At 38.4% G+C, this 27,810-nt stretch overlaps 3 protein-coding genes, 1 long non-coding RNA gene and 1 pseudogene across 8 annotated transcripts; 1 reads left to right on the top strand and 4 right to left on the bottom strand.

Annotated features, from left to right (window-relative positions):
- The first annotated feature begins 3,760 nt into the window (after positions 1-3,760).
- Positions 3,761-12,281, top strand: LOC126588819 (histone H2A.6). Of its 2 annotated transcripts, none has more exons than XM_050253952.1 (2): positions 3,761-4,548; positions 11,785-12,281. In XM_050253952.1, the coding sequence occupies exons 1-2, from the start codon at positions 4,360-4,362 to the stop codon at positions 11,974-11,976; spliced, it is 381 nt and encodes a 126-aa protein (XP_050109909.1). In that variant the 5' UTR covers positions 3,761-4,359; the 3' UTR covers positions 11,977-12,281. The 2 variants fall into 2 exon arrangements, with proteins under 2 accessions (XP_050109909.1, XP_050109908.1); XM_050253951.1 differs by lacking the exon at positions 11,785-12,281 and adding an exon at positions 5,335-5,831.
- On the bottom strand, positions 5,642-12,401 carry LOC126588821 (uncharacterized). Its single transcript, XR_007611629.1, has 2 exons — positions 12,318-12,401; positions 5,642-5,869 (listed from the first exon to the last, which is right to left on the bottom strand). It is a non-coding gene; the product is annotated as an uncharacterized LOC126588821 (long non-coding RNA).
- On the bottom strand, positions 6,254-16,454 carry LOC126588810 (probable U3 small nucleolar RNA-associated protein 11). Of its 4 annotated transcripts, none has more exons than XM_050253936.1 (11): positions 10,110-10,358; positions 9,706-9,841; positions 9,340-9,396; positions 9,146-9,236; positions 8,929-9,051; positions 8,752-8,845; positions 8,583-8,662; positions 7,619-7,699; positions 6,688-6,787; positions 6,506-6,602; positions 6,254-6,434 (listed from the first exon to the last, which is right to left on the bottom strand). In XM_050253936.1, the coding sequence occupies exons 3-10, from the start codon at positions 9,377-9,379 to the stop codon at positions 6,510-6,512; spliced, it is 702 nt and encodes a 233-aa protein (XP_050109893.1). In that variant the 5' UTR covers positions 9,380-9,396; positions 9,706-9,841; positions 10,110-10,358; the 3' UTR covers positions 6,254-6,434; positions 6,506-6,509. The 4 variants fall into 4 exon arrangements, with proteins under 4 accessions (XP_050109893.1, XP_050109895.1, XP_050109894.1 ...); XM_050253938.1 differs by having other exon boundaries at positions 8,929-9,020; positions 10,110-10,357; XM_050253937.1 differs by lacking the exons at positions 9,706-9,841; positions 10,110-10,358 and adding an exon at positions 16,299-16,454.
- On the bottom strand, positions 12,896-27,470 carry LOC126588812 (probable U3 small nucleolar RNA-associated protein 11; annotated as a pseudogene).
- LOC126588817 (probable U3 small nucleolar RNA-associated protein 11) lies at positions 17,114-27,476 on the bottom strand. The gene is made up of 7 exons (XM_050253948.1): positions 27,330-27,476; positions 26,964-27,020; positions 26,770-26,860; positions 26,553-26,644; positions 26,376-26,469; positions 26,207-26,286; positions 17,114-17,198 (listed from the first exon to the last, which is right to left on the bottom strand). Exons 2-7 carry the CDS (start codon positions 27,017-27,019, stop codon positions 17,114-17,116), a joined length of 498 nt encoding a protein of 165 aa, XP_050109905.1. The 5' UTR covers position 27,020; positions 27,330-27,476.
- Between the last annotated feature and the right edge of the window lie 334 nt (positions 27,477-27,810).

Here is a 27,810-nt window from a genome sequence, read left to right as displayed (position 1 = left end):
GCCGTTAATGCCCTAACGATGATTTTTAAGAACAACGCAGCTTGCACCGAACAGCTCAAGAAGGGTTACATCAAAGGAGACAACACCAAGCACATTGCGTCGAAGTTTTTCTTTACACATCAACAATAAGAGCATCAGAAGATTGAAGTCACGCAAATCCGTTCACAAGACAATCTGGCCGACCTCTTCACCAAATCACTGCCGAAGGCAACGTTTCAGAAGCTTGTTCATGGAATTGGTATGCGTAAACTTTCTGAGTTGTAACTTTGTTATTTCTCTTTGGAATTATGTCAAACTCAGGAGGAGTATCCTGTAGATACTTGCTTGATCTTAATGTACTCTTTTTCCTTACGATTAGAACATTTTTTCCAATGGGTTTTTGCTACCTAACTAGGTTTTAACGAGGCACCCACCTTGGGCTAGTCATATCCCTGATGACGTCTTGTAGACATTTCTTTTAACTTTGCATTTCTCATACATTTTTCCTTAGACTATGGATTTGGTCCCTACTCGGGTTTTTTCCATAGCCTTAGGGTTTTTTTAGTGAGACTTACTACTTATGCAAGTTCCTATCATATTGAGAATAAGCGTTGTTCCTTAGAATCAATGCCGACGAGTCGACTTCCTCAACTCCTGCATGATGCTGAATCTACCTTGAGTATTTACACACTCAAGGGGGAGTGTTGTGAACATTCCTAGTTTAAGTATAATTGTGTAAATCCTAGATTAGATTTCATTCTAGTTATCTTTTCCTATTACAACTTGTATTACTTGGAGAAAAATGAATATCTTCTCTCCCTTTACTACTATAAATAAAGGCACAATGTAGGAGGGATAACAACACACATTCCCCTACAATTCTACAAACACACATCTCTCTTCCCTCTCTCATGTGCCGCCGGCCCCTCTCCCTTTGTCAGATAAAAATAGACCACAACAAAAAGTGGTTTAACAACGAACTAAGGCAAGAAAACACCTATATCAAGGGTTAACCAAACTTAGACTACATCGACCTAAGGTTGTTTCATATTACTATAGTCTAAAGTTGGGGAGAAATTGGCACCATTTTTAAGCTACAATGGATTTGGATTTATTTTTATTTATTTACCATTTTGCCATTTGCTGCTTTGGGTTGATTTTGTGTGCTTTCCAATTTGTCCCTACCAAGTTTGTGTTATTACTTCTTCAGCTATCGTCTCATAAAATATATATACACTTTATTTTTTTCTTCTTCCTTATCTTTCTCCTTCTCTTCTCCTCCCCGAATGCGACTCCGACTCCAACTCCCCGCTCTTCTCTTTCATTTCTCTCTCTCTTCCCTCCCACTCTTCTTTCCGCAACTCACTAGGTACACAGTGACGTACGACGATAATTTCGACAATTCCGGCAACGGCCATCCTCGAGGTTGATCTCAATCAATTCCTTATCACATCAGGTAGCTTCTAGATCTATTGCATGTAAGCATCTACTTCAAATTTCTGGATTTTAGTACATTTTTCATAATTTGTAGAATTTTTCCTTTAAATTCTAGGTTTTTGAAAAAGTTGTTCACTGAACATTTTATGTGACTTCATTTTATCTGAATTATTTATTTAAATTTCCCCATCTCAGATGTCTTTATGATTTTAGAAATTCTTTTATTAATTATTACCTATTTTTTTCATATTCATTGTCTGTAAAAAAATTTGATTTTCTTATCTATTGATTATGTTTTGAAGAAGTTGTATTAATTTTCCTTTGGCTGGAAATTTGGGGATTTCTTAATGTACAATGTTAATATACTGATTTTCTGATTGTGGGGTTTTGCAGGGAGTGCTAATGTACTGATTTTATGGGACCAGAAACGAGATGTTGATTTATCTGGTATTTATTTTATTTACTTCCCTTTTTTTGTTTAATTGTTTTTTTCTAAATTTAGGCTTGATGGACAAAATCTTGAAAATAACAGCCCCTATGCACATTGCAATAATTTTCCCTTAATTGATGCATTCTTCATAGCCTCCATGAATCGAGTATAGGACTTAGATGCAGAGGGTTGCGATGGGAACATGAAGACATATTTCTTCACTGTGAATCCTTACCCAGAATCGAATTCTTAGTAGAATTTTGTATTGCAGTAGTCCACATTTGTGACATCCCATATCGCCTAGGGAGTGAATCCTCTAAGCCTTATATGTATATTCTCATCTCTACCTAGTACGATGCCTTTTAGGAGCTCACTGACTTCGGGTTCCATTGGAACTCCGAAGTTAAGCGAGTTCACGCAAGAGCAATCCCATGATGGGTGACCCACTGGAAAGTTTTCGTGTAAGTTCCCTGAAACAAAACCGTGAGGGCGTGGTCGGGACCCAAATCAGACAATATCGTGCTACGGCGGAGTCGAGCTCGGAATGTGGGGGGGTCCAAGCCAGAATGTGACAACATTAGTCATTGTGTATTGCATAGTAGCTGTGTATTGCAATACTACTCCACAGTATTTAACATCTCAGCTTACAGTACACAAGGTTTTGCAATTGTACATATAATTTCGTATATCCAACAATCATTCATATATGATAGTCATATGCGATTTTGTAATCAACATGCATCAAACTATGAACTCAACCTTATCAATATTTCGTTTGATGTAAAAAAACGCAATTAGACGATAAAGAAAACTTACTACAAGTTTTGACATCATATGTCAAATGAACACGAAACTGGAGTATACTATGAACTTAAACGTAGGCATAAGGAATTTATGACGTGCACATATTAATCAAAAGCCACTTATATTGTAGATAATACTATTACATTCACATATATCTCATCTTGTGTATGCAAATAATATAATATTATTTGAGTTGTCAATTTAATGTGTGGTCATTGCCCACCCCATTAAAATACTTGCCTTAAAAGTGTATATCATCTTTTTCATTCTATTATTCCCAACAATGGTACTTTTACTGTTAATCAAATACTAAGTGTCAGTATATATGTGGTGTTTAAATTATAGTAAAGAATCCACATGCTTACAAAACCAGATTCCTTGTGGATTCCTTTGTTTTTTTTATCTACTTTTGCTGTTATTTTGATTTGTAATCATAATATTTTCGTTTCGAGTACTCTATTATGGTTGTAGTTCCTCTATCTTTTGTAATGGGCATTGACATTAAGTTTTGTACCTTTGGAAAATTTTCAGGTTCTAATAGATGGCCCTAACAATGCAACCACGAGTAAGTACCCTTATGCTTCATTGTTTCAAGTTTCTACTTTTTTTATCTGTAAAAAAAAATTCAATTAATTGGATCGCTATATCTCTTCTAACTTGGAAAATTCTTGGAGCTTGCGCGTGGACTTAATTGTTAAGTGGTTTCTCATTTCATGAAGGTAGTACCTTAAAATTTTAATAAAATGCAGAGTGAGTTGGAACTTCCATGTTCCAATTCCACTTCAACACCTTTCACAGCTGCTAATTTCGAACTTAGGGGTTCGAATTCTTGTCAAGTATGTGATTCTTGCAAAAGAGTTGTAAACCCCACCACTGAATGCCTAGTTTAGTTGTACACACACATGCACACTTTTGCATGTTTTGTACGATTTTAAACACCTGCAGCATCACACAAGCACACTTTTGCTAGTTTGCTACTGTAATGAAGAGAGTTACATTTACATAAAAAGCATAAAAAGCATGGTTTCCTTTAGAGATAGGGGACATACTCTTTATATCCCACTCGTAACTATAACTTTTTCATATTTATCTATCTATAGTTACCGACTTACCGTATTAGTTATGCAAAGTTATGTCTTATGGCTTAAACTTACCAAACGAGGTATATAATTTTTGCATGTAAGTCTCTCTCTCGTGTTTTAGGTAAATGGTTTCAAATTGAATTCAATTTTTGCAAAGATTTTTTATGAATCGAAACTTACAAAATAAATAGTTTAGATCGTTGAAGTTCGATGTAGTGTGAACTTTACAAAAATTTTATATATATATATATATATACATACATAATTTGTGTGCGTACAAACTTATGTACCCTATGTTTGCGCATCTATAGCTTTGTACCCATACATATCTATTTGTGTTGCCTATTTTGGTTCGTCACTTCAACAAAATGTAACCAGAACAGAAGGTTATAAACTTTCTCACTCAACGAATCCTCGCCGTCCATAATCATCTAATCGACGGCTTCCGTCCTCGATCCGCGTACTTCAACCCATTGGCTCACATTCAAATCCCAACCCCTATAAATACCTTAAAACCATCTCACTGCTCCTCCATAGCACCAAACTCTGATTCCCTCAATCACTTATCGTTTCTTTCCTCTCTCTCTCTCTCTCTCTCTCTCTCAAATTGTTCTTGGAGGTCTATCAATGGCGGGTCGTGGGAAAGCTTTGGGATCCGGAGCCGCTAAGAAGGCCACATCGCGGTCCAGCAAGGCCGGTCTGCAATTCCCGGTCGGTCGTATTGCCCGTTTCCTGAAAGCTGGAAAGTACGCCGAGCGAGTCGGTGCCGGAGCTCCGGTCTACCTCGCAGCTGTCCTTGAATACCTTGCCGCTGAGGTATAAGCCCTCTTTCTCGATCTTTTAATTCCTCTTCATTTGTATATGGATGTGTTTTTTTTCTCCCTTTGTTGTAAATCTAGGTTTTGGGTTTCGAATTAGGAAATATTTTGTTTCAATTTAGTAATTCTGTGCAGAAATTACGTATAGAACATGAAAAATGTGAAATTTTCCTAATTTGTTCTGCATCTGCTTCTGATCAACCAATTTTAGGATCTTGGATCTAGGTTTCTTCTTTTCTTTGAATTAATTTATTTTATAATAATATTATTCATTTATTTTATTTTTGGCTGAATTAATTTGGTATTATTTTATTTTTCGTATTAATGTAGGGGGCTATTAACTTAATTTAATCGAATTCCTCATCCATTAATCTTGAAGTTATGATCTGGAGGTCGTTTTTGTTGAGGCATTGTTCAATTTTTAAAAATTAGGGTTCTTTTTGTTTTGGTTATTTAACTTATCAAATTTTCACTGGGATAATTTTATTGCAATTATTATTATTCTTAATTGTTTGACAAAAAAAAATGGTTATTTTTAATTGTAAGGTTATTGGACTACTGTGATTGAAATTTATTGATGGTCGAATCATATCGATTTGAATGAGAATTTGTTCCTCAATGTGCTTTCCCCTCCAATTTAGATGTTATTGCAGTTAGGGTTTGTGCGACTTCTGAAACTGGGATATTTTCTTTGGTGAAGTTATGATTCTGCAACTGAATTGATTTTCAACTTTCAAATTCGGGTTTTGATTCTAATGTTGTTTCAATTTGGTTGATTTTACAGGTTCTGGAATTGGCTGGCAATGCAGCAAGAGACAACAAGAAGACTCGCATTGTGCCGCGCCACATTCAGCTCGCTGTGCGGAATGACGAGGAGCTCAGCAAGCTTCTTGGGGATGTGACAATTGCAAATGGTGGTGTGATGCCTAACATTCACAACCTTCTGCTCCCAAAGAAGACCGGTGCCTCCTCCAAGAACGTCGGTGGTGATGATGACTCTTAGATTCAAAACAAAATGACGATCGTTGCCGGACTAATATGTTCCATTTCAGATTTAGTTCTGTCCAGTAGGTCAAAGTAGGTTATTGGGGTCTCTGTTTCTGGAAATGTAGTTGGGTTTTAGGGTTAGGGTTGTAGGTTAGTAATGTTTGTGAATATAATCATCTTCTAGCTTCTTGATAGATAGAAGATTTTTGTGGGAATGTCTTTTGCGTTGTTTTTTTGGATGTGTTATTTGTGGGTTTAAATACCTAATGACAATGCTTCAAAGTTTGAGCATCATATGATTCTTATGCTGTATTGTTTTCTCAGGTTTCACTCTTTCATTTGTGCTATTTTTCTTGAGTATTTACAGGCGCTTGTCGACACATTTGACCGTTGAATTTGATCTATTCAGCTGAATGTTTTTGCACTTTACATGATAGTGAAAACGTTAAAATGTATTTTTAGTTATGGCTATGGACAGGGATGGCAATTCGTGTTTCGTGAGTACATGTCAAGACTGTGGAGTCTTGACCCTCACGCGGTTGCCAATCCACACCGTTGAGGTGTTCATGTCAATGAAGCACTCGACACTGCTGCCATGGTGACAACTCATTTTAATGGTTCATGTCCGTTTCATGTTTGACCATATCGTTTTCGAGTCGGATTGTCCTGTTTCCGAACCTATGTAACTCAATTGAAGGGCGATTTTGCAACAACTGTTTGGTCAGAGATCAAGTAGTCACTACTCGGTAGAAAGTTTCAGTTTAAATATCATACTCCAACAGACTTCGCAACTTTAAAAATTCATAACGATGACATAATAACGATGACAAAATTTCCGGTACATAAGGTCCGTACTTCTTCTTTTCCAGGGCCTAGATGTCACTAGCAGGCTCATTCCTGCAAAAACACACCGAGTTAAGTGCGTGATTTCCATTGCACCGAAAAGCTAATAATGGATCAACACACACCTTTTTACCGCTTCCGCTCTGCCCGCCACTTGAATACAGGGTTGGATGTTGGGGAGACAATCTCATCTTCACATAGTTTGCGTTTTTTACCCTTTTTCTGTAATTTAGACGGAAACGTATTCAAAACTATCCACAGACAACCAAACTCCCAGAACTGAGCAAAGAAATTTAGATGTCAATACCTTTAATTCCTTCTGCATTGCCATATCCATATAGATTTTCTCCAACTCATTGACTCTGTTACTCCTTGCTTCAAGCTCTCTGTAGGAACCAGCTGTTTTCCTGCACATTGAAGACAACAATTTAAGACTTAAACAAAATAATGATATCGCGCTTCAAGAATCCTTGCTGACAATGAAACAGGAAGGCAGATGCAAGAATTATTCCACAAATTGAAAGGTAGCATAAGAATAACAGGAATTTGTTAACATGAGTGAGCTACCTAGGATTCAGGGACAAAAAAACGGCATAAAAGAAATTCTCAACCGAAATACAATTCCAACTAGCACCTAATAGTTGGGCCGCAGACCAACTTCTAATTTATTGTTTTTATTTCAATTTCAATTTTGCCAAAGAGCTCTTTATCCCATGCAAAGTTGGGCTTTAGTAGGCATAGCAGCAAAGAGCTGTTTATCAAACCGGTTAATAACTTAATACACAGAACAACTTTTGCGAGACAATTTTTTATTTTTTTTGCCATATACTTGTAACCATTAAGATTTGTTTATGCTCTTGTAGGTCAGTTGGCATAATCACAAATTACAATCACATAACTGTATAAAAGCCAAATTGCAGATTTTAGACTAAACATTAAGAGACTAGGTTTGCTTAGAACCTTTTCTCTATTACGAAACATTCTAGTCCTATTCACTTCATGATTGATGGCCTGGTATCACAAAGTAATCTTATTGCTTTGAGAATGCAACCACGCAAAGTGCAAAGGGATCACTGCACAATTATTCTTAGATAGCAATAATGCCAAGATCTTATCACCATAATCAATGCATAGAAATGCATAATTGATGCAAAATTGATGAAAATCAAAAGACCAAAACTTCCAGAATAAACCTAACTCCTCAATCTGTCCTCTATCACTGAAAATTTTGTTTCTACCTTTTTATATGATCAGGAATGTCCTCAGAAACCGGCATTTTTCCACTTCTTGAACATGATTGAATTTCTCTAGCCTCCTCTCTAGAAAAAAAATAATTAACAATATATTTTTTAAAATGTGCAAAACAAGATAAAACATATTTGGCAAATGGGAACATAAATGATGTGAAATTAAGAAACTACTTTCCCTCTGAACTCTTTCACCCGGAGTGGTCTCAAGTGAATTCTATAACATTATAGGTCTTACCCCCATGTGAAAGAATTGAAGAATAATGTCTTCCCAGGAAATAATTAATAACACTAAGAAATTAGCCTAGTGTCCCCAATTGAAGCCATGAGGATCTACTCTATTATAACCATATGGGCCAGAAAGAAAGCAGTTCGCAGATTTATAATAGCACGCTTATAGTCCTTGTATCACTATATTTCTATATCCCCTTTCTCAGGGCCTTAATAGTTTTTGTAAATATACTCAAGTGAACAGGATGAAAAACATTTCATACGAGTCCAAAATAGGATCAGGAGAAACACACCTTTCATTTATTGATCAAGTTTTATGTATGCGTCTTCCCATTTGTTACAGTATTCCTTTTCAGTGTCTGTAAGGGTGGATGTGAAACTTCGGGTTCATGTACAGTAGATATGTGTTTGTGTTTGTGTGTGTTTTATGTTGTGTATTTGCTTGGAAAAAAGGGTTAAAATCACTCTAGATACTTATGCCTACTAATGAAAAAACCAATTCAATGAACATGAAAAATATACATAACAAAATCAATTAGAACAATGTAAACAGACATCTGTGGATAATAAGGGACAACAAAGAACCGAAAAATGGTGAAAATAGCCTTTCACCATATCCAGTCTGATTACAAATAACAGCAGCAACGAAAAATACAAATTAAAAAAATCCATTAATTCAGAATTATGATTCTCCATGGATAGAAGATGTGAAGGAAGCTCAAACCTGTCTTCGGCAAAGTAAACGTGTCTACTTGAAGGCCGATTATCAAGAGAGTGCAGTGTCGCAGTTAACTTTTCAATTTTCTGCATTAATTAACACCATAATAAGAACCAACATGTTAAATTCATAAAACCAACCGGTAGACCATAGCTTCATGATATATATTTATAACCTTTTTCTCACTCTGCACTTTCTGAAATATGTATCCAATATCTTGGGTCTTCATAAGCATGAGCTCTTCTGGAGTGTACTTGTTTGCCTGACTCCTGTAGTAAAAATCCATATCACGTGAGTAGCAAGTGTGAAAAAGAAACATGATATAGAAGAGCAAACGAGAGTTTTATGTTACTCTAATTTATGGACTCCATTAACAGTTCGTGTCTTGATCATCTTGAAGTTGAACTCATCTGGGTTTCTGTAGAAGGCTTTCTGCTTCAATATCTGTTGAGTGAAAAGACAGACGAGACATAGCCTAAGATGTATACCATATCAGGAAGTTAAATTACCAGATTATTAATAGATGACAAAATCCAAGGAGAAAAACAACAAAGCCATCATAAAACTACCCGTAAAGTCTCCTCCTTTTTGTGATATGCTTTCGCACGCTCAACATAGTCCTTATGCTTTTCAAGAAGCCCAAATTTTTTCCTCGATTCCCTATCAAATATTTGGACCCAAAACACAAAAACATTAATCCCATCATCTGATGCAAAAAAACATCATCCGAAAGTCCAACAGCAAAAGGAATGTGGTCACTCACGGTTGAGCTCGCTCCTTGTGAGCCCGTCGGCTAACGGCATTCCTTAAAGACGACATGCTGATAAATTCAAAGCAACCACCACAAGTTAAATGCGAAGGTAGCACTAAAGCTGAATTTTTTAAGCTGTGGAATTACAGATACAACAAATATTCATAACCATCTCAAACAAATTTGATAAACCACAATGTCGAACAATTAGGGAAATTAATTCTTGGGTAAGTTCCAAGAGCTTAAATCTTTACCCGTCGCTTACAACAATTGAATTGAATTGAATTAAAACCCTAAAAATCTAAGCAGCAACTAGGTTGTTAAAGTTGAGCAATTTGAAAGATGAATAACAATAACAAAGATTAAAGCGAAACAAACCTTGACGATGAAGAATTGGGATTCCTGAGCAGTCGAATGAAATTCCGAATCCCTCCTTACTCTTCAGATGGTGGAATTAAAGCGCAGGCAAAACCCTAGATGGAGAACTGGCCTTCGGAACACGCAGACTAAAACCCTAGAAAATTATTAGGGTATAAGAAGAAACGATTTTTAAAAAAGAATACGACAAACTCAATCAAACATCATTTTAATTATTGAATGACTACTAACTAACAGATGAAGATGGAAGAAATGTATAAGTTATTAACACACAAACAAAAAAAATTGCCAACGGCATGAATAAATTAGGCCATCAGCGGGTCTATAACCGGCCTCGAGCCCTTCAACAATCCCTACTTTGGATGAGTGTCAGAAATTAGATTTCAAAACACTAAATTAGTTACCTATTTTGGGGTGAGAGTGAGACTCGGACTCGGTGCTAGATCGAGAGTTCTGTCCGTGAGAGAGAGATCGCAAGAGTCGGAGACGATTCGTGAAGGAAGGCTGGAGAGTTCAGTCTTTGATGCTTTGGCGTGGCGGTGGCTGGGTGGTGATTCGTGAAGGAAGGCTGGGCGGCTGGAGAGTCAGAGACGATTCGAAGGAAGGCTGTCGGTGTTGGAAGGCTGAGTGAGAAATCAGAAATCAAACTAGACTGGGAGAAACCTAACAAGGAATGGATGGCATGGATTAATTTGAAGCAATCCAACGGTTCAAATTAACTCTAACTATAATTAAAAAAAAACAATATATATTATTATCTATATATATATATAAAATAATTAAAAATATATATTTTCGGTTCGGTATGGGAATACCGAAATATTGGAAAGGCAATCCCGATTCCCATACCGAAATTTCGGTATTTTTTCGGTATGGGAATACTGAAATTTTGGGAAAATCGGTTTGGGACATTTTTGGTTTGGGATCGGTATTTTTTTGGTTTGGTTTGGGAATTTTGGGAATTTTTTCCACCCCTAGAATTGTTGATTACAACTAAGGAGGAGTGAGCAGTGGTTGTGTGTGCAGCGGCCTACGGCTGCTGGGTTTGTGTTCAGATGTAATTTGTAAAATTGGGTTTCCACACGACTTTTCTTTCTACTTTTTAGGCTAAGGGTGATAATAAATTAAATTAATTTACGATATGAAAGAAAAATACATTTTAAGCTAATTGGACGGAATTCATGTCCACACATTATTTTTTACTTTTTATTTGAAAAACATTATAATGTTGTAAATAGAGGGTATGTATGCCCATATGCATACAGTAAATTTTTCACAAGCTTAATAGTATAATTTGTTTGCTTTCAAAGTATTTGCTCAATAAATAGAGCATTACGAGTGTTCAAAAATATATAGAGTGAGAAAGAAAGAAAAGTTCAAATATTTTCAGTATCCTCCTATTTCTCTCCTATCTGCAATTATTTTGTGTTACTGTAATATATTGCAACAACCTTGCTCATGTCCCTAGCAAAGGTTATCTCTCTAACTTTTGCCTATTTATAATACATTATCAGCACGACTCTATAATCATTTCTCATTTCCCTTCATCGAAAGAAAAAAAAATGTTTCCTCTAAGGTTTTTATTATTCTTCTTCCTCCTCTGCCTCAATTGTTGGATATACCCTCGCGAAGAACTGTTTTCACCATGTTTACTTCTAGTTCTCAACCTAACAATAACTTATATCTTTGATTTCTTATTTGGTGTAACTCTTGACTACTAACCCAGTGTTTATTTATGCAATCCAAGATGGTGCGGTATCATCGCCTATCTTGGACTGCAGATCTAATTTTACTGCAAATTTTAAGTGGAGCGCTATAATCGCACATCATATCCTGCATATTTAAATTTGCCTGCTATTTAATTTTATTGCAATTTTAGGTGGTGTGCAATAATCATCCACCCTGCTCTGCATATTTAAATTTTATCGCAATTTAGATGTTATTGTAGTTAGGGTTTGTGCGACTTTTGAAACTGGGATATTTTCTTTGGTGAAGTTATGATTCTGCAACTGAATTGATTTTCAACTTTCAAATTCGGGTTTTGATTCTAATGTTGTTTCAATTTGGTTGATTTTACAGGTTCTGGAATTGGCTGGCAATGCAGCAAGAGACAACAAGAAAACTCGCATTGTGCCGCACCACATTCAGCTCGCTGTGCGGAATGACGAGGAGCTCAGCAAGCTTCTTGGGGATGTGACAATTGCAAATGGTGGTGTGATGCCCAACATTCACAATCTTCTGCTCCCAAAGAAGACCGGTGCCTCCTCCTAGAACGTCGGTGGTGATGATGACTCTTAGATTCAAAACAAAATGACGATCGTTGCCGGACTAATATGTTCCATTTCAGATTTAGTTCTGTCCAGTAGGTCAAAGTAGGTTATTGGGGTCTCTGTTTCTGGAAATGTAGTTGGGTTTTAGGGTTAGGGTTGTAGGTTAGTAATGTTTGTGAATATAATCATCTTCTAGCTTCTTGATAGATAGAAGATTTTTGTGGGAATGTCTTTTGCGTTGTTTTTATGGATGTGTTATTTGTGGGTTTAAATACCTAATGACAATGCTTCAAAGTTTGAGCATCATTTGATTCTTATGCTGTATTGTTTCTCAGGTTTCACTCTTTCATTTGTGCTATTTTTCTTGAGTACTTACAAGCGCTTGTCGACACATTTGACCGTTGAATTTGATCTATTGGCTGCGGCCAAGGATTGCGGTGCATACTAAGTATTGTCGATGCCAGAATACTTTGGTGCATGTTAGTATTTGCTAGCAATTATTGAATTGTCATAACTTTGTGCTCATGGTAGTGAAATTTATTCACCTGAATTTTTTTGCACTTTACATGACAGTGAAACCGTTAAAATGTATTTTTAGTTATGGCCATGGCCAGGGATGGCAATTCGTGTTTCGTGAGTACTCAAGACTGCGGAGTCTTGACCCTCACGCGGTTGCCAATCCACACCGTTGAGGTGTTCATGTCAATGAAGCACTCGACGCTGCCGCCAGGGTGACAACTCATTTTAATGGTTCATGTCTGATTCATGTTTGACCATATCGTTTTCGAGTCGGATTGTCCTGTTTCCGAACCTATGTAATAAACTCGCGATGAAACCCAAGCGCCACTGCCATCCTTGTTTGTCTAGCACTCAATTGAAGGGCGATTTTGCAACTGTTTGGTCGGAGATCAAGTAGTCACTACTCGGTAGAAAGTTTCAGTTTAAATATCATACTCCAACAGACTTCACAACTTTAAAAATTCATAACGATGACATAATAACGATGACAAAATTTCCGGTACATAAGGTCCGTACTTCTTCTTTTCCAGGGCCTAGATGTCACTAGCAGGCTCATTCCTGCAAAAACACACCGAGTTAAGTGCGTGATTTCCATTGCACCGAAAAGCTAATAATGGATCAACACACACCTTTTTAACGCTTCCGCTCTGCCCGCCACTTGAATACAGGGTTGGATGTTGGGGAGACAATCTTATCTTCACATAGTTTGCGTTTTTTACCCTTTTTCTGTAATTTAGACGGAAACGTATTCAAAACTATCCACAGACAACCAAACTCCCAGAACTGAGCAAAGAAATTTAGATGTCAATACCTTTAATTCCTTCTGCATTGCCATATCCATATAGATTTTCTCCAACTCATTGACTCTGTTACTCCTTGCTTCAAGCTCTCTGTAGGAACCAGCTGTTTTCCTGCACATTGAAGACAACAATTTAAGACTTAAACAAAATAATGATATCGCGCTTCAAGAATCCTTGCTGACAATGAAACAGGAAGGCAGATGCAAGAATTATTCCACAAATTGAAAGGTAGCATAAGAATAACAGGAATTTGTTAACATGAGTGAGCTACCTAGGATTCAGGGACAAAAAAACGGCATAAAAGAAATTCTCAACCGAAATACAATTCCAACTAGCACCTAATAGTTGGGCCGCAGACCAACTTCTAATTTATTGTTTTTATTTCAATTTCAATTTTGCCAAAGAGCTCTTTATCCCATGCAAAGTTGGGCTTTAGTAGGCATAGCAGCAAAGAGCTGTTTATCAAACCGGTTAATAACTTAATACACAGAACAACTTTTGCGAGACAATTTTTTATTTTTTTTGCCATATACTTGTAACCATTAAGATTTGTTTATGCTCTTGTAGGTCAGTTGGCATAATCACAAATCACAATCACATAATTGTATAAAAGCCAAGTTGCAGCCTTTAGACTAAACATTAAAAGACTAGGTTTGCTTAGAACCTTTTCTCTATTACGAAACATTCTAGTCCTATTCACTTCACGATTGATGGCCTGGTATCACAAAGTAATCTTATTGCTTTGAGAATGCAACCACGCAAAGTGCAAAGGGATCACTGCACAATTATTCTTAGATAGCAATAATGCCAACATCTTATCACCATAATCGATGCATAGAAATGCATAATTGATGCAAAATTGATGAAAATCAAAAGACCAAAACTTCCAGAATAAACCTAACTCCTCAATCTGTCCTCTATCACCAAAAAATTTGTTTCTACCTTTTTATATGATCAGGAATGTCCTCAGAAACCGGCATTTTTCCACTTCTTGAATGTGATTGAATTTCTCTAGCCTCCTCTCTGGCAAAAAAATAATTAACAATATATTTTTTTAAATGTGCAAAACAAGATAAAACATATTTGGCAAATGGGAACATAAATGGTGTGAAATTAAGAAACTACTTTCCCTCCCAACTCTTTCACCCGAGTGGTCTCAAGTGAATTCTATAACATTATAGGTCTTATCCCCATGTGAAAGAATTGAAGAATAATGTCTTCCCAGGAAATAATTAATAACACTAAGAAATTAGCCTAGTGTCCCCAATTGAAGCCATGAGGATCTACTCTATTATAACTACATGGGCCAGACAGAAAGCAGTTCGCAGATTTATAATAGCACGCTTATAGTCCTTGTATCACTGTATTTCTATGTCCCCTTTCTCAGGGCCTTAATAGTTTTTGTAAATATACTCAAGTGAACAGGATGAAAAACATTTCATACAAGTCCAAAATGGGATCAGGAGAAACATATTGATCAAGTTTTATGTATGCGTCTTCCCATTTGTTACAGTATTCCTTTTCAGTGTCTGTAAGGGTGGATGTGAAACTTCGGGTTCATGTACAGTAGATATGTGTTTGTGTTTGTGTGTGTTTGCTTGGAAAAAAGGGTTAAAATCACTCTAGATACTTATGCCTACTAATGAAAAAACCAATTCAATGAACATGAAAAATATACATAACAAAATCAATTAGAACAATGGAAACAGACCTCTGTGGATAATAAGGGACAACAAAGAACCGAAAAATGGTGAAAATGGTCTTTCACCATATCCAGTCTGATTACAAATAACAGCAGCAACGAAAAATTACAAATTAAAAAAATCCATTAATTCAGAATTAAGATTCTCCATGGATAGAAGATGTGAAGGAAGCTCAAACCTGTCTTCGGCAAAGTAAACGTGTCTACTTGAAGGCCGATTATCAAGAGAGTGCAGCGTTGCAGTTAACTTTTCAATTTTCTGCATTAATTAACACCATAATTAGAACCAACATGTTAAATTCATAAAACCAACTAGTAGACCATAGCTTCATGATATATATTTATAACCTTTTTCTCACTCTGCACTTTCTGAAATATGTATCCAATATCTTAGGTCTTCATAAGCATGAGCTCTTCTGGAGTGTACTTGTTTGCCTGACTCCTGTAGTAAAAATCCATATCACGTGAGCAGCAAGTGTGAAAAAGAAACATGATATAGAAGAGCAAACGAGAGTTTTATGTTACTCTAATTTATGAACTCCATTAACAGTTCGTGTCTTGATCATCTTGAAGTTGAACTCATCTGGGTTTCTGTAGAAGGCTTTCTGCTTCAGTATCTGTTGAGTGAAAAGACAGATGAGACATAGCCTAAGATGTATACCATATCAGGAAGTTAAATTACCAGACTATTAATAGATGACGAAATCCAAGGAGAAAAACAACAAAGCCATCATAAATCTACCCGTAAAGTCTCCTCCTTTTTGTGATACGCTTTCGCACGCTCAACATAGTCCTTATGCTTTTCAAGAAGCCCAATTTTTTTCCTCGATTCCCTATCAAATATTTGGACCCAAAACACAAAAACATTAATCCCATCATCTGATGCAAAAAAACATCATCCGAAAGTCCAACAGCAAAAGGAATGTGGTCACTCACGGTTGAGCTCGCTCCTTGTGAGCCCGTCGGCTAACGGCGTTCCTTAAAGACGACATGCTAAAAAATTCAAAGCAACCACCACAAGTTAAATGCGAAGGTAGCACTAAAGCTGAATTTTTTAAGCTGTGGAATTACAGATACAACAAATATTCATAACCATCTCAAACAAATTTGATAAACCACAATGTCGAACAGTTAGGGAAATTAATTCTTGGGTAAGTTCCAAGAGCTTAAATCTTTACCCGTCGCTTACAACAATTGAATTGAATTGAATTAAAACCCTAAAAATCTAAGCAGCAACTAGGTTGTTAAAGTTGAGCAATTTGAAAGATGAATAACAATAACAAAGATTAAAGCGAAACAAACCTTGACGATGAAGAATTGGGATTCCTGAGCAGTCGAATGAAATTCCGAATCCCTCCTTACTCTTCAGATGGTGGAATTAAAGCGCAGGCAAAACCCTAGATGGAGAACTGGCCTTCGGAACACGCAGACTAAAACCCTAGAAAATTATTAGGGTATAAGAATTGTTGATTACAACTGAGGAGGAGTGAGCAGTGGTTGTGTGTGCGGCGGCCTACGGTTGCTGGGTGTGTGTTCAGATGTAATTTGTAAAATTGGGTTTCCACACGACTTTTCTTTCTACTTTTTAGGCTGAGGGCTTTAGTTGGGCTTTAGTTGGCATAGCAGCAAAGAGCTGTTTATCAAACCGGTTAATAACTTAATGTACAGAACAACTTTTGCGAGACAATTTTTTTATTTTTTTTGCCATATACTTGTAACCATTAAGATTTGTTTATGCTCTTTTAGGTCAGTTGACATAATCACAAATCACAATCACATAACTGTATAAAAGCCAAGTTGCAGCCTTTAGACTAAACATTAAGAGACTAGGTTTGCTTAGAACCTTTTCTCTATTACAAAACATTCTAGTCCTATTCACTTCACGATTGATGGCCTGGTATCACAAAGTAATCTTATTGCTTTGAGAATGCAACCACGCAAAGTGCAAAGGGATCACTGCACAATTATTCATAGATATCAATAATGCCAACATCTTATCACCATAATCGATGCATAGAAATGCATAATTGATGCAAAATTGATGAAAATCAAAAGACCAAAACTTCCAGAATAAACCTAACTCCTCAATATGTCCTCTATCACCGAAAATTTTGTTTCTACCTTTTTATATGATCAGGAATGTCCTCAGAAACCGGCATTTTTCCACTTCTTGAACGTGATTGAATTTCTCTAGCCTCCTTTCTGGCAAAAAAATAATTAACAATATATTTTTTAAAATGTGCAAAACAAGATAAAACATATTTGGCAAATGGGAACACAAATGATGTGAAATTAAGAAACTAATTTCCCTCCGAACTCTTTCACCCGGAGTGGTCTCAAGTGAATTCTATAACATTATAGGTCTTATCCCCATGTGAAAGAATTGAAGAATAATGTCTTCCCAGGAAAAAATTAATAACACTAAGAAATTAGCCTAGTGTCCCCAGTTGAAGCCATGAGGATCTACTCTATTATAACTACATGGGCCAGACAGAAAGCAGTTCGCAGATTTATAATAGCACGCTTATAGTCCTTGTATCACTGTATTTCTATGTCCCCTTTCTCAGGGCCTTAATAGTTTTTGTAAATATACTCAAGTGAACAGGATCAAAAACATTTCATACAAGTCCAAAATGGGATCAGGAGAAACACACTTTTCATTTATTGATCAAGTTTTTTGTATGCATCTTCCCATTTGTTACAGTATTCCTTTTCAGTGTCTGTAAGGGTGGATGTGAAACTTCGAGTTCATGTACAGTAGATGTGTTTGTGTTTGTATGTTTTATGTTGTGTATTTGCTTGGAAAAAAGGGGTTAAAATCACTCTAGATACTTATGCCTACTAATGAAAAAACCAATTCAATGAACATGAAAAATATACATAACAAAATCAATTAGAACAATGGAAACAGACCTCTGTCGATAATAAGGGACAACAAAGAACCGAAATATGGTGAAAATTGTCTTTCACCATATCTAGTCTGATTACAAATAACAGCAGCCAAGGAAGAAAATATCGGTAATATCGGAAATATCGGTAGTCCGAAAACACGGAAATATCGATGGAAATATCGGGATAATATCGATATCGATAAAAATTACATGGAAACCACGGAAATTGTAAGAAAAACTTGGAAATTTTTATTGAAACTTTGCATGATGTTTATTTAGTCAATTATCTATTAGTTTATCACAAAAAATTGGAAGGAAATGCATTGCATGATTGATTTAACATTATCAAGTTGATTATATAGCGAGCTGACAAACATTGTGAGTGTAGAAAATATGTAGTAATTAATGAAAGAAGTCTAAACACACCATAATCATTTATATATAATGAATTAGTACAATATTTTACACTTTATACATTGCATTTTTGGTTCTTCTCTGACAGAATTTGGTCTTCACGTGGAGAAGAAGATAAAGTAAGCAGATTTTTTGGTTCTTCTCTGACAGAATATTTGGTTCTTCTGAGCAAAGTCACTTCCAATTCTTTCATACAAAACCGTGTGCCACACACACACATCCTCAAAGTTTTTTTCTTTTTCTCTCGGATAACACACACACACACACAAAACCATGGTTTTATACAAAACCATGTGCCAAAACTCTCTCGGATAACACACACACACATAACCATACACACACACACAAAACCATGGTTTTATACAAAACCATGTGTCAAACCGTGTGCCACAAACACACACACACACACACCCTCAATGTATTTTTTTCTTTCTCTCGGATAACACACACACACACTTCTCCCTCATTCCACACACACACACACGCACACACCCTCCATCTACAGAGATCGGAGATCTCTCTTCTCCCAAACACACACACACAGAGATCGGAGATCTCTCTTCTCCATTCTCCGATCTCTCTTCTCCCTTCTCCGATCTCTCTTATCCCAAACACACACACACACACAGAGATCTCTCGATCTCTCTTCTCCCTTCGCCGTTGATCGTGGCTCTGGCGAAGTCGGAGTTGGCTCAGTCGTCTCTGGCGGTGCGCCGCTGAGCAAGGATCACGTTCAGTCATCTGGTTCGTCTTCGTCTTCGTCAGGTGAGATTCCATTGAAACCCTAAACCCTAAACCGACTTCACATATGTTGAATCGTTTATGCATGCGTGAAATCTGAAGTTTATATGTGAAATTGATGTTAAAATTCGTGTTTTTGCAAGGTTTTTGGGACAAAATCGGCCCGGGAATAGGCACACCGTCTCCGGCGTTCTTCTCCGACGTCGCCTCGGAGTCCGATTGCACCAAACTCAAAAAAATTTCGCCGATATTTCCAAAATATCGCGATATTATCGATAATATCGCGATATTTGGCCGAAAACCATTCGGATACCACTTAGAATATCCATCACCCGAAAAACCGATAATATCGGCGATATTTCGCCGATATTATCGGCATTTTCTTCCATGACAGCAGCAACGAAAAATTACAACAACAACAACAACAACAAAGTCTTTTCCCACTAAGTGGGGTCGGCTATATGAATCTTAGAACGCCATTGCGCTCGGTTTTGTGTCATGTCCTCCGTTTGATCCAAGTACTCTAAGTCTTTTCTTAGAGTCTCTTCCAAAGTTTTCCTAGGACTTCCTCTACCCCTTCGGCCCTGAACCTCTATCCCGTAGTCACATCTTCGAACCGGAGCGTCAGTAGGCCTTCTTTGCACATGTCCAAATCATCGGAACCGATTTTCTCTCAACTTTCCTTCAATTTCGGCTACTCCTACTTTACCTCGGATATCCTCATTCTCAATCTTATCCTTTCTCGTGTGCCCACACATCCCACGAAGCATCCTTATCTCCGCCACACCCATTTTGTGTACGTGTTGATGCTTCACCGCCCAACATTCTGTGCCATACAACATCGCTGGCCTTATTGTCGTCCTATAAAATTTTCCCTTGAGCTTCAGTGGCATACGACAGTCACACAACACGCCGGATGCACTCTTACACTTCATCCATCCAGCTTGTATTCTATGGTTGAGATCTCTATCTAATTCTCCGTTCTCTTGCACGATAGATCCTAGGTAGCGAAAACGGTCGCTTTTTGTGATCTTCGCTAGATTGCTCCGGTCATTAGTGTGGATAAGTATATAAATGGATAGAGATAAGAAAGCAAACACAAGATGTACGTGGTTCACCCAGATTGGCTACGTCCACGGAATAAAGGAGTTCTCATTAATTGTGAAGGGTTTACACAAGTACATATGTTCAAGCTCTCCTTTAGTGAGTACAAGTGAATGATTTAGTACAAATGACATTAGGAAATATTGTGGGAGAATGATCTCGTAATCCCGAAACTTCTAAGTATCGGAGTGTGGTATCGTCTTGATTTGCCTTATCTGTCTCATAGGTAGATGTGGCATCTTCTCTGGAAGTACTCTTTCTCCATCCAAGGGTGGTATCTTTAACTAGTGGAGATGCACAAGGTAATGTATCAATTTCACTTAAAGCTTACTTGTAGTTTCAGGCTTGGTCAAGCGCGATACAAACCATGTAGTAGGAGTCCCCCAAGTCGCCGAGCTAGGGGATCTGCTGAAAGAGGTGACAGACAAGGTAAGCAATCAGAGCTCCGGCTGATTGTTCACATTCTCCCTATCTTGCAGGCAGCATGAAGGATAAAGAGAAGAAAAATGAGAAGAGATGATATGGGATACTTTTTCTTTTAAAGAAGTAACTTTCCACAGGCTTATTCTTGAACTGAGCTGGAGGGTTTTTTGGTTTCCTCCAGAGTATAAGGCCGACTGAAGAATTTGAGGGTTAAAACAAGTCCATCACATCTAGAATACGTTCGACCATGCTGATATGGGATACTTTTGCTTTGACAGAGTAATGGATGTATCGGCACGTGTGCTGTTACGCTTGTCTCCACATGCTTCCTTGTATCCTTTTCACTTGCCCTATCTGTTCCTCAGGCAGATGCGGTATCTTCCCTGGGAGGATAAGATGTTGAAGATGAGTACTCGAGAGCAATGCCAGGTAAGTAATCAGGTAAGGGGTTCCAGGCAGTCAGTTCCTGGCTGGAAGCTTGATTCCAAGTGCTGACTGATTGCTCTCTTTCTCCTTGTCTTGCAGGTAAGAACAAGGCCAAAGGAAAAGACAGGGAAAAAGCATGATATGGGATACTCTTGCTTTTAACCCTGATGATATGAGATATTCTTGCTCTAGAATAGCTTGTTTGCAGAGGTATTATCGGGGGGAAAGAAAGCTGAATATTTCGAAAGGCTTTGTTGGGAGTGCCCTCTCAGATATGAGGAAGGGTTGAGCATTTTTGCAGGTTTGTCTGTCCGTTGGGGATGGAGGTCGACATATATAGGAGTCTCCTTAACAACAAGTAGTAATGTTATTGCTTTACCATGCTTGGTCATAGCACGGTAGTGGGAGCTGCCAGCTTTACATGTTTTAACTCTATCAGAGCACTTTGAAAAAGTGGTCTGTGGTATCTGGAAAGCTGATGTTGCGTGTGAAGATTACAGACAACTTTATCCAAGGAGATCCAACTCTTGAAGTTGGGAAAGTGTTGCCTCTTTGGTTTTCGAACAAGCAATCCTATCGGGGATCTGGCTCTCGAGATTCGGAGAACGATGCCTCTTCGATTTTTGAGAAAGCAATCATGCCTGGCTCTCAAGATTCGGAAAGCGGTGTCTCTTCGATTTTTGAGAAAGTAATCATGTTGGGAGTCTGGCTCTCGAGATTCGGAGGGCGGTGCCTCTTCGATTTTGGAGCAAGCAATCTTGTTGGGAGTGTTTTCTCGAATGTGAGTAAAGGTTGGGCATGTTTGCTAGTCTACCTTGCCACGAAGCACAGAGGTTGACATACAGAGACTTTCCAATTATCCAACAATGATACTGTTCCTTTACCTTCTCTTCGATTTTTGAGAAAGTAGTCATGTTGGGAGTCTGGCTCTCGAGATTCGGAGGGCGGTGCCTCTTCGATTTTGGAGCAAGCAATCTTGTTGGGAGTGTTTTCTCGAATGTGAGTAAAGGTTGGGCATGTTTGCTAGTCTACCTTGCCACGAAGCACAGAGGTTGACATACAGAGACTTTCCAATTATCCAGCAATGATACTGTTCCTTTACCCTCTCTTCGATTTTTGAGAAAGTAGTCATGTTGGGAGTCTGGCTCTCGAGATTCGGAGGACGGTGCCTCTTCGATTTTGGAGCAAGCAATCTTGTTGGGAGTGTTTTCTCGAATGTGAGTAAAGGTTGGGCATGTTTGCTAGTCTACCTTGCCACGAAGCACAGAGGTTGACACACAAGGACTTTCCAATTATCCAGCAGTGGTACTGTTCCTTTACCCTTGTGGGTAATAATATGGTAGCTAGACCTTCAAAATTTATGTGTCTAAACTTTGTTAGTGTTGTTTCTTTGCTATTCTTTTACCCTTCTTGGTCAGAGCGATGTAGTAGGAGCTGCAAGCTTCACGTGTTCAACTTTGGCAGAGAACTTTGGCAAAGTTATCTGTTGTACCCATGAGCTACTGTTGCGTGTGGGAAGTGGGTGATTGAACAGTAAGACTCATGTGCTTTCTACTTCACCAGAAGTCTTCGACAAAATGCCCATAATTTCCGCAAAGCTGAGTGTACGTGTGACAGGTGCTGACAAGGCTGGAAAAGTAGGTGCCTCTTTGATTTCTAAGATTGGCCCTCGTGGTCTCTGAGCAGCCCAGCTTTTGAGAAAGCAAACGCCTCTTCGATTTCTGAGATCGACCCTCGTGGTCTCTGAGCAGCCCAGCTTTTGAGAAAGCAAACGCCTCTTCGATTTCTGAGCAGGGGCCTCTTCTATTTCTGTAGCTCCGTCGAATGCAAATTTTTACAGGGGCTGGCATTAAGTTCCAAAGCACACTTGAATCTCCACCAGTAGAAGCTCCATTCTTGCACTTCTAAGATCTTGATTTGTCCGACCTCTTCTCTCTTCAACACCTTTGAAAATGTCTGGCCCCTCCGACCGTCATTTTGACTTGAACCTTGTTGAAGAGGCAGCCCCGCCTTCTCCAGACAACATATGGCGCCCATCCTTCGTCTCCCTTACTGGTCATCTTACCGTTGGGGATTCCATGATGAAGAATGATATGACCGCTGCGGTGGTGGCCAGGAACCTTCTCACTCCCAAAGATAACAGACTACTTTCCAAACGGTCTGATGAGTTAGCTGTTAAAGAGTCTCTGGCTCTCAGTGTTCAGTGTGCAGGTTCTGTGTCTAATATGGCCCAACGCCTATTTGCTCGAACCCGCCAAGTTGAATCATTGGCGGCTGAAGTGATGAGTCTCAAACAGGAGATTAGAGGGCTCAAGCATGAGAATAAACAATTGTACCGGCTCGCACATGACTATGCTACAAACATGAAGAGGAAGCTTGACCAGATGAAAGAATCTGATGGTCAGGTTTTACTTGATCATCAAAGATTTGTGGGTTTGTTCCAAAGGCATTTATTGCCTTCGTCTTCTTGGGCTGTACCACGTAATGAAGCTCCAAATGATCAACCTCTGATGCCTCCTCCTTCTAGGGTTTTGTCCAGTACTGAGGCTCCAAATGATCCCCCTCTAGTGCCTTTTCTTTCTGGGGCTCTACCGACTGCTGAGACTTATCCTAAGCAACCTTTGTGAAGGCTCCCTCTTGTTTATTTATTTTGACTCATGTATATGTACATATTTGTAGCTTATCGGGGATATCAATAAATAAGCTTTCCTTCATTTCAACGTATTGTGTTAAATACATCAAAGCCTTCTTCGCTAAGTTCTTTGAATTTTCTTTTGATGAAGCTTTGTGAGTGGAACATGTAGATTGAGGTAGTGTTCCCTTAATTTCCTGAGTGAGGAAAACTTCTCGGTTGGAGACTTGAAAAATCCAAGTCACTGAGTGGGATCGGCTATATGAATCTTAGAACGCCATTGTGCTCGGTCCTGTGTCATGTCCTTCGTTAGATCCAAGTACTCTAAGTCTTTTCTTAGAGTCTCTTCCAAAGTTTTCCTAGGTCTTCCTCTACCCCTTCGGCCCTGAACCTCTGTCCCATAGTCGCATCTTCTAATCGGAGCATCAGTAGGCTTTCTTTGCACATGTCCAAACCATCGTAACCGATTTTCTCTCATCTTTCCTTCAATTTCGGCTACTTCTACTTTACTCCGGATATCCTCATTCCTAATCTTATCCTTTCTCGTGTGCCCACACATCCAACGAAGCATCCTCATCTCCGCTACACCCATTTTGTGTACGTGTTGATGCTTCACCGCCCAACGTTCTGTGCCATACAGCATCGCCGGCCTTATTGCCATCCTATAAAATTTTCCCTTGAGCTTCAGTGGCATACGGCGGTCACACAACACGCCGGATGCACTCTTCCACTTCATCCATCCAGCTTGTATTCTATGGTTGAGATCTCCATCTAATTTTCCGTTCTTTTGCAAGATAGATCCTAGGTAACGAAAACGGTCGCTCTTTGGTATTTCTTGATCTCCGATCCTCACCCCTAACTCGTTTTGGCCTCCATTTGCACTGAACTTGCACTCCATATATTCTGTCTTTGATCGGCTTAGGCGAAGACCTTTAGATTCCAACACTTCTCTCCAAAGGTTAAACTTTGCATTTACCCCTTCCTGAGTTTCATCTATCAACACTATATCGTCTGCGAAAAGCATACACCAAGGAATATCATCTTGAATATGTCCTGTTAACTCATCCATTACCAACGCAAAAAGGTAAGGACTTAAGGATGAGCCTTGATGTAATCCTACAGTTATGGGAAAGCTTTCAGTTTGTCCTTCATGGGTTCTTACGGCACTCCATGATCATGTCGAATCCTTATGAAAATGAATCCAGAACAAAATCGCGCTAAATCTAGGGCGTCACCCGTAAGTGGCGCGCTGTGTGGCCCGAGCACAGTGATAAGTGAGCAAGGGTCGCTATATCTCCATCGGCACCCGGATGCAGTGTTAAATGAGCAAGGGGGCCATAGAAACTTCTTTTCGAACGACTCCACTCAAAGTTGTTTGGGAGCATATGCTCCTATCAACTTTACACGGGGCACACAAAAGAAGTACTTTGATCCTATTAGACGGGGGAAGGTGAAGAAGCTAGGACAGAAGGGTAGAGTTCAAGAGAGCAAAATGCGTTTAGGAACGTGGAATATAGGAACCTTAACGGGAAAATCTATGGAAGTAGTGGAAGTTATGGTGAGGAGAAGGATAAATATTATGTGCCTACAAGAAACTAAGTGGGTTGGTAGTAAGGCAAAGGATCTAGAAAACTCAGGGTTTAAACTTTGGTATTCGGGCACAAATAGAACGAGAAACGGTGTTGGCATCATCGTGGATAAGACCTTGACACAAGATGTTGTAGATGTCAAGAGGGTAGGAGATAGAATCATGGCAATCAAGATTGTAATAGGACAAGAACTTATCAATGTGATTAGTGCGTACGCACCTCAAGTAGGGTTGGATACGAGTTCGAAGGAGAAATTTTGGGAAGACCTTGGAGACTTGGTGCAAGGAATTGCTCAGACGGAGAAGTTATTTATAGGAGGAGATTTAAATAGACACGTGGGCAGGGAGACAGGCAACTATGGAGGTTTTCATAGTGGCCATGGTTTTGGGGAGAGAAACGAGGATGGGGAAGCTATCTTGGATTTTGCAATGGCATATGATATCTTCTTAGCCAACACCTTCTTTAAGAAGAGAGAAGAACATGTGATCACCTACAAGAGTGGGTCGTCAAAAACACAAATAGATTTTCTTCTAATGAGGAAAGGGGATCGTATAACTTGTAAGGATTGCAAAGTTATACCAGGAGAGAGCGTGGCTAATCAACATCGTTTGTTGGTGATGGATGTACATATCAAAAGAGTGAGACAAAAGAACAAGACTTGGAAGTGCCCAATGACTAGATGGTGGAATCTAAAAGAAGAAAAACAAGTCATTTTCAAAGAGAAAGTAATCACCCAGTGTGTGTGGGATAAAGAGGGGGAAGCTAGCCAAATGTGGGATTCCATGGCTAGTTGTATCCGAAAAGTAGCAAAAGAGGTATTGGAAGAGTCCAAGGGCTTTGCCCCACACCAAAAGGAATCTTGGTGGTGGAATGAGGAGGTACAAACAAAGGTGAAGGCTAAGAAGGAATGTTGTAAAACCTTATACAAGGATAGGACTGATGAAAATGGTGAAAGGTATAGAAAAGCGAACCAAGAAGCGAAGCTCAAACCTGTCTTCGGCAAAGTAAACGTGTCTACTTGAAGGTCGATTATCAAGAGAGTGCAGCGTCGCAGTTAACTTTTCAAATTTCTGCATTAATTAACACCATAATTAGAACCAACATGTTAAATTCATAAAACCAACCGGTAGACCATAGCTTCATGATATATATTTATAACCTTTTTCTCACTCTGCACTTTCTGAAATATGTATCCAATATCTTGGGTCTTCATAAGCATGAGCTCTTCTGGAGTGTACTTGTTTGCCTGACTCCTGTAGTAAAAATCCATATCACGTGAGCAGCAAATGTGAAAAAGAAACATGATATAGAAGAGCAAACGAGAGTTTTATGTTACTCTAATTTATGGACTCCATTAACAGTTCGTGTCCTGATCATCTTAAAGTTGAACTCATCTGGGTTTATGTAGAACGCTTTCTGCTTCAGTATCTGTTGAGTGAAAAGACAGATGAGACATAGCCTAAGATGTATACCATATCAGGAAGTTAAATTACCAGACTATTGACAGATGACGTAATCCAAGGAGAAAAACAACAAAGCCATCATAAAACTACCCGTAAAGTCTCCTCCTTTTTGTGATATGCTTTCGCACGCTCAACATAGTCCTTATGCTTTTCAAGAAGCCCAAATTTTTTCCTCGATTCCCTATCAAATAGTTGGACCCAAAACACAAAAACATTAATCCCATCATCTGATGCAAAAAAACACCATCCGAAAGTCCAACAGCAAAAGGAATGTGGTCACTCACGGTTGAGCTCGCTCCTTGTGAGCCCGTCGGCTAACGGCGTTCCTTAAAGACGACATGCTGAAAAATTCAAAGCAACCACCACAAGTTAAATGCGAAGGTAGCACTAAAGCTGAATTTTTTAAGCTGTGGAATTACAGATACAACAAATATTCATAACCATCTCAAACAAATTTGATAAACCACAATGTCGAACAATTAGGGAAATTAATTCTTGGGTAAGTTCCAAGAGCTTAAATCTTTACCCGTCGCTTACAACAATTGAATTGAATTGAATTAAAACCCTAAAAATCTAAGCAGCAACTAGGTTGTTAAAGTTGAGCAATTTGAAAGATGAATAACAATAACAAAGATTAAAGCGAAACAAACCTTGACGATGAAGAATTGGGATTCCTGAGCAGCCGAATGGAATTCTGAATCCCTCCTTACTCTTCAGATGGTTGAATTAAAGCGCAGGCAAAACCCTAGATGGAGAACTGGCCTTTGGAACACGCAGACTAAAACCCTAGAAAATTATTAGGGTATAAGAATTGTTGATTACAACTAAGGAGGAGTGAGCAGTGGTTGTGTGTGCGGCGGCCTACGGCTGCTGGGTGTGTGTTCATATGTAATTTGTAAAATTGGGTTTCCACACGACTTTTCTTTCTACTTTTTAGGCTGAGGGCGATAATAAATTAAATTAATTTACAATATGAAAGAAAAATACATTTTAAGCTAATTCGACGGAATTCATGTCTGCACATTATTTTTTACTTTTTATTTGAAAAATATTATAATGTTGTAAATAGAGGGTATGTATGCCCATATGCATACAGTAAAATTTTCACAAGCTTAATAGTATAATTTGTTT

The sequence above is a fragment of the Malus sylvestris genome, chromosome 11, assembly GCF_916048215.2.
Source record: "Malus sylvestris chromosome 11, drMalSylv7.2, whole genome shotgun sequence".
Lineage (NCBI taxonomy): Eukaryota > Viridiplantae > Streptophyta > Magnoliopsida > Rosales > Rosaceae > Malus > Malus sylvestris.
This window is presented reverse-complemented; position numbering and strand designations above follow the sequence as displayed.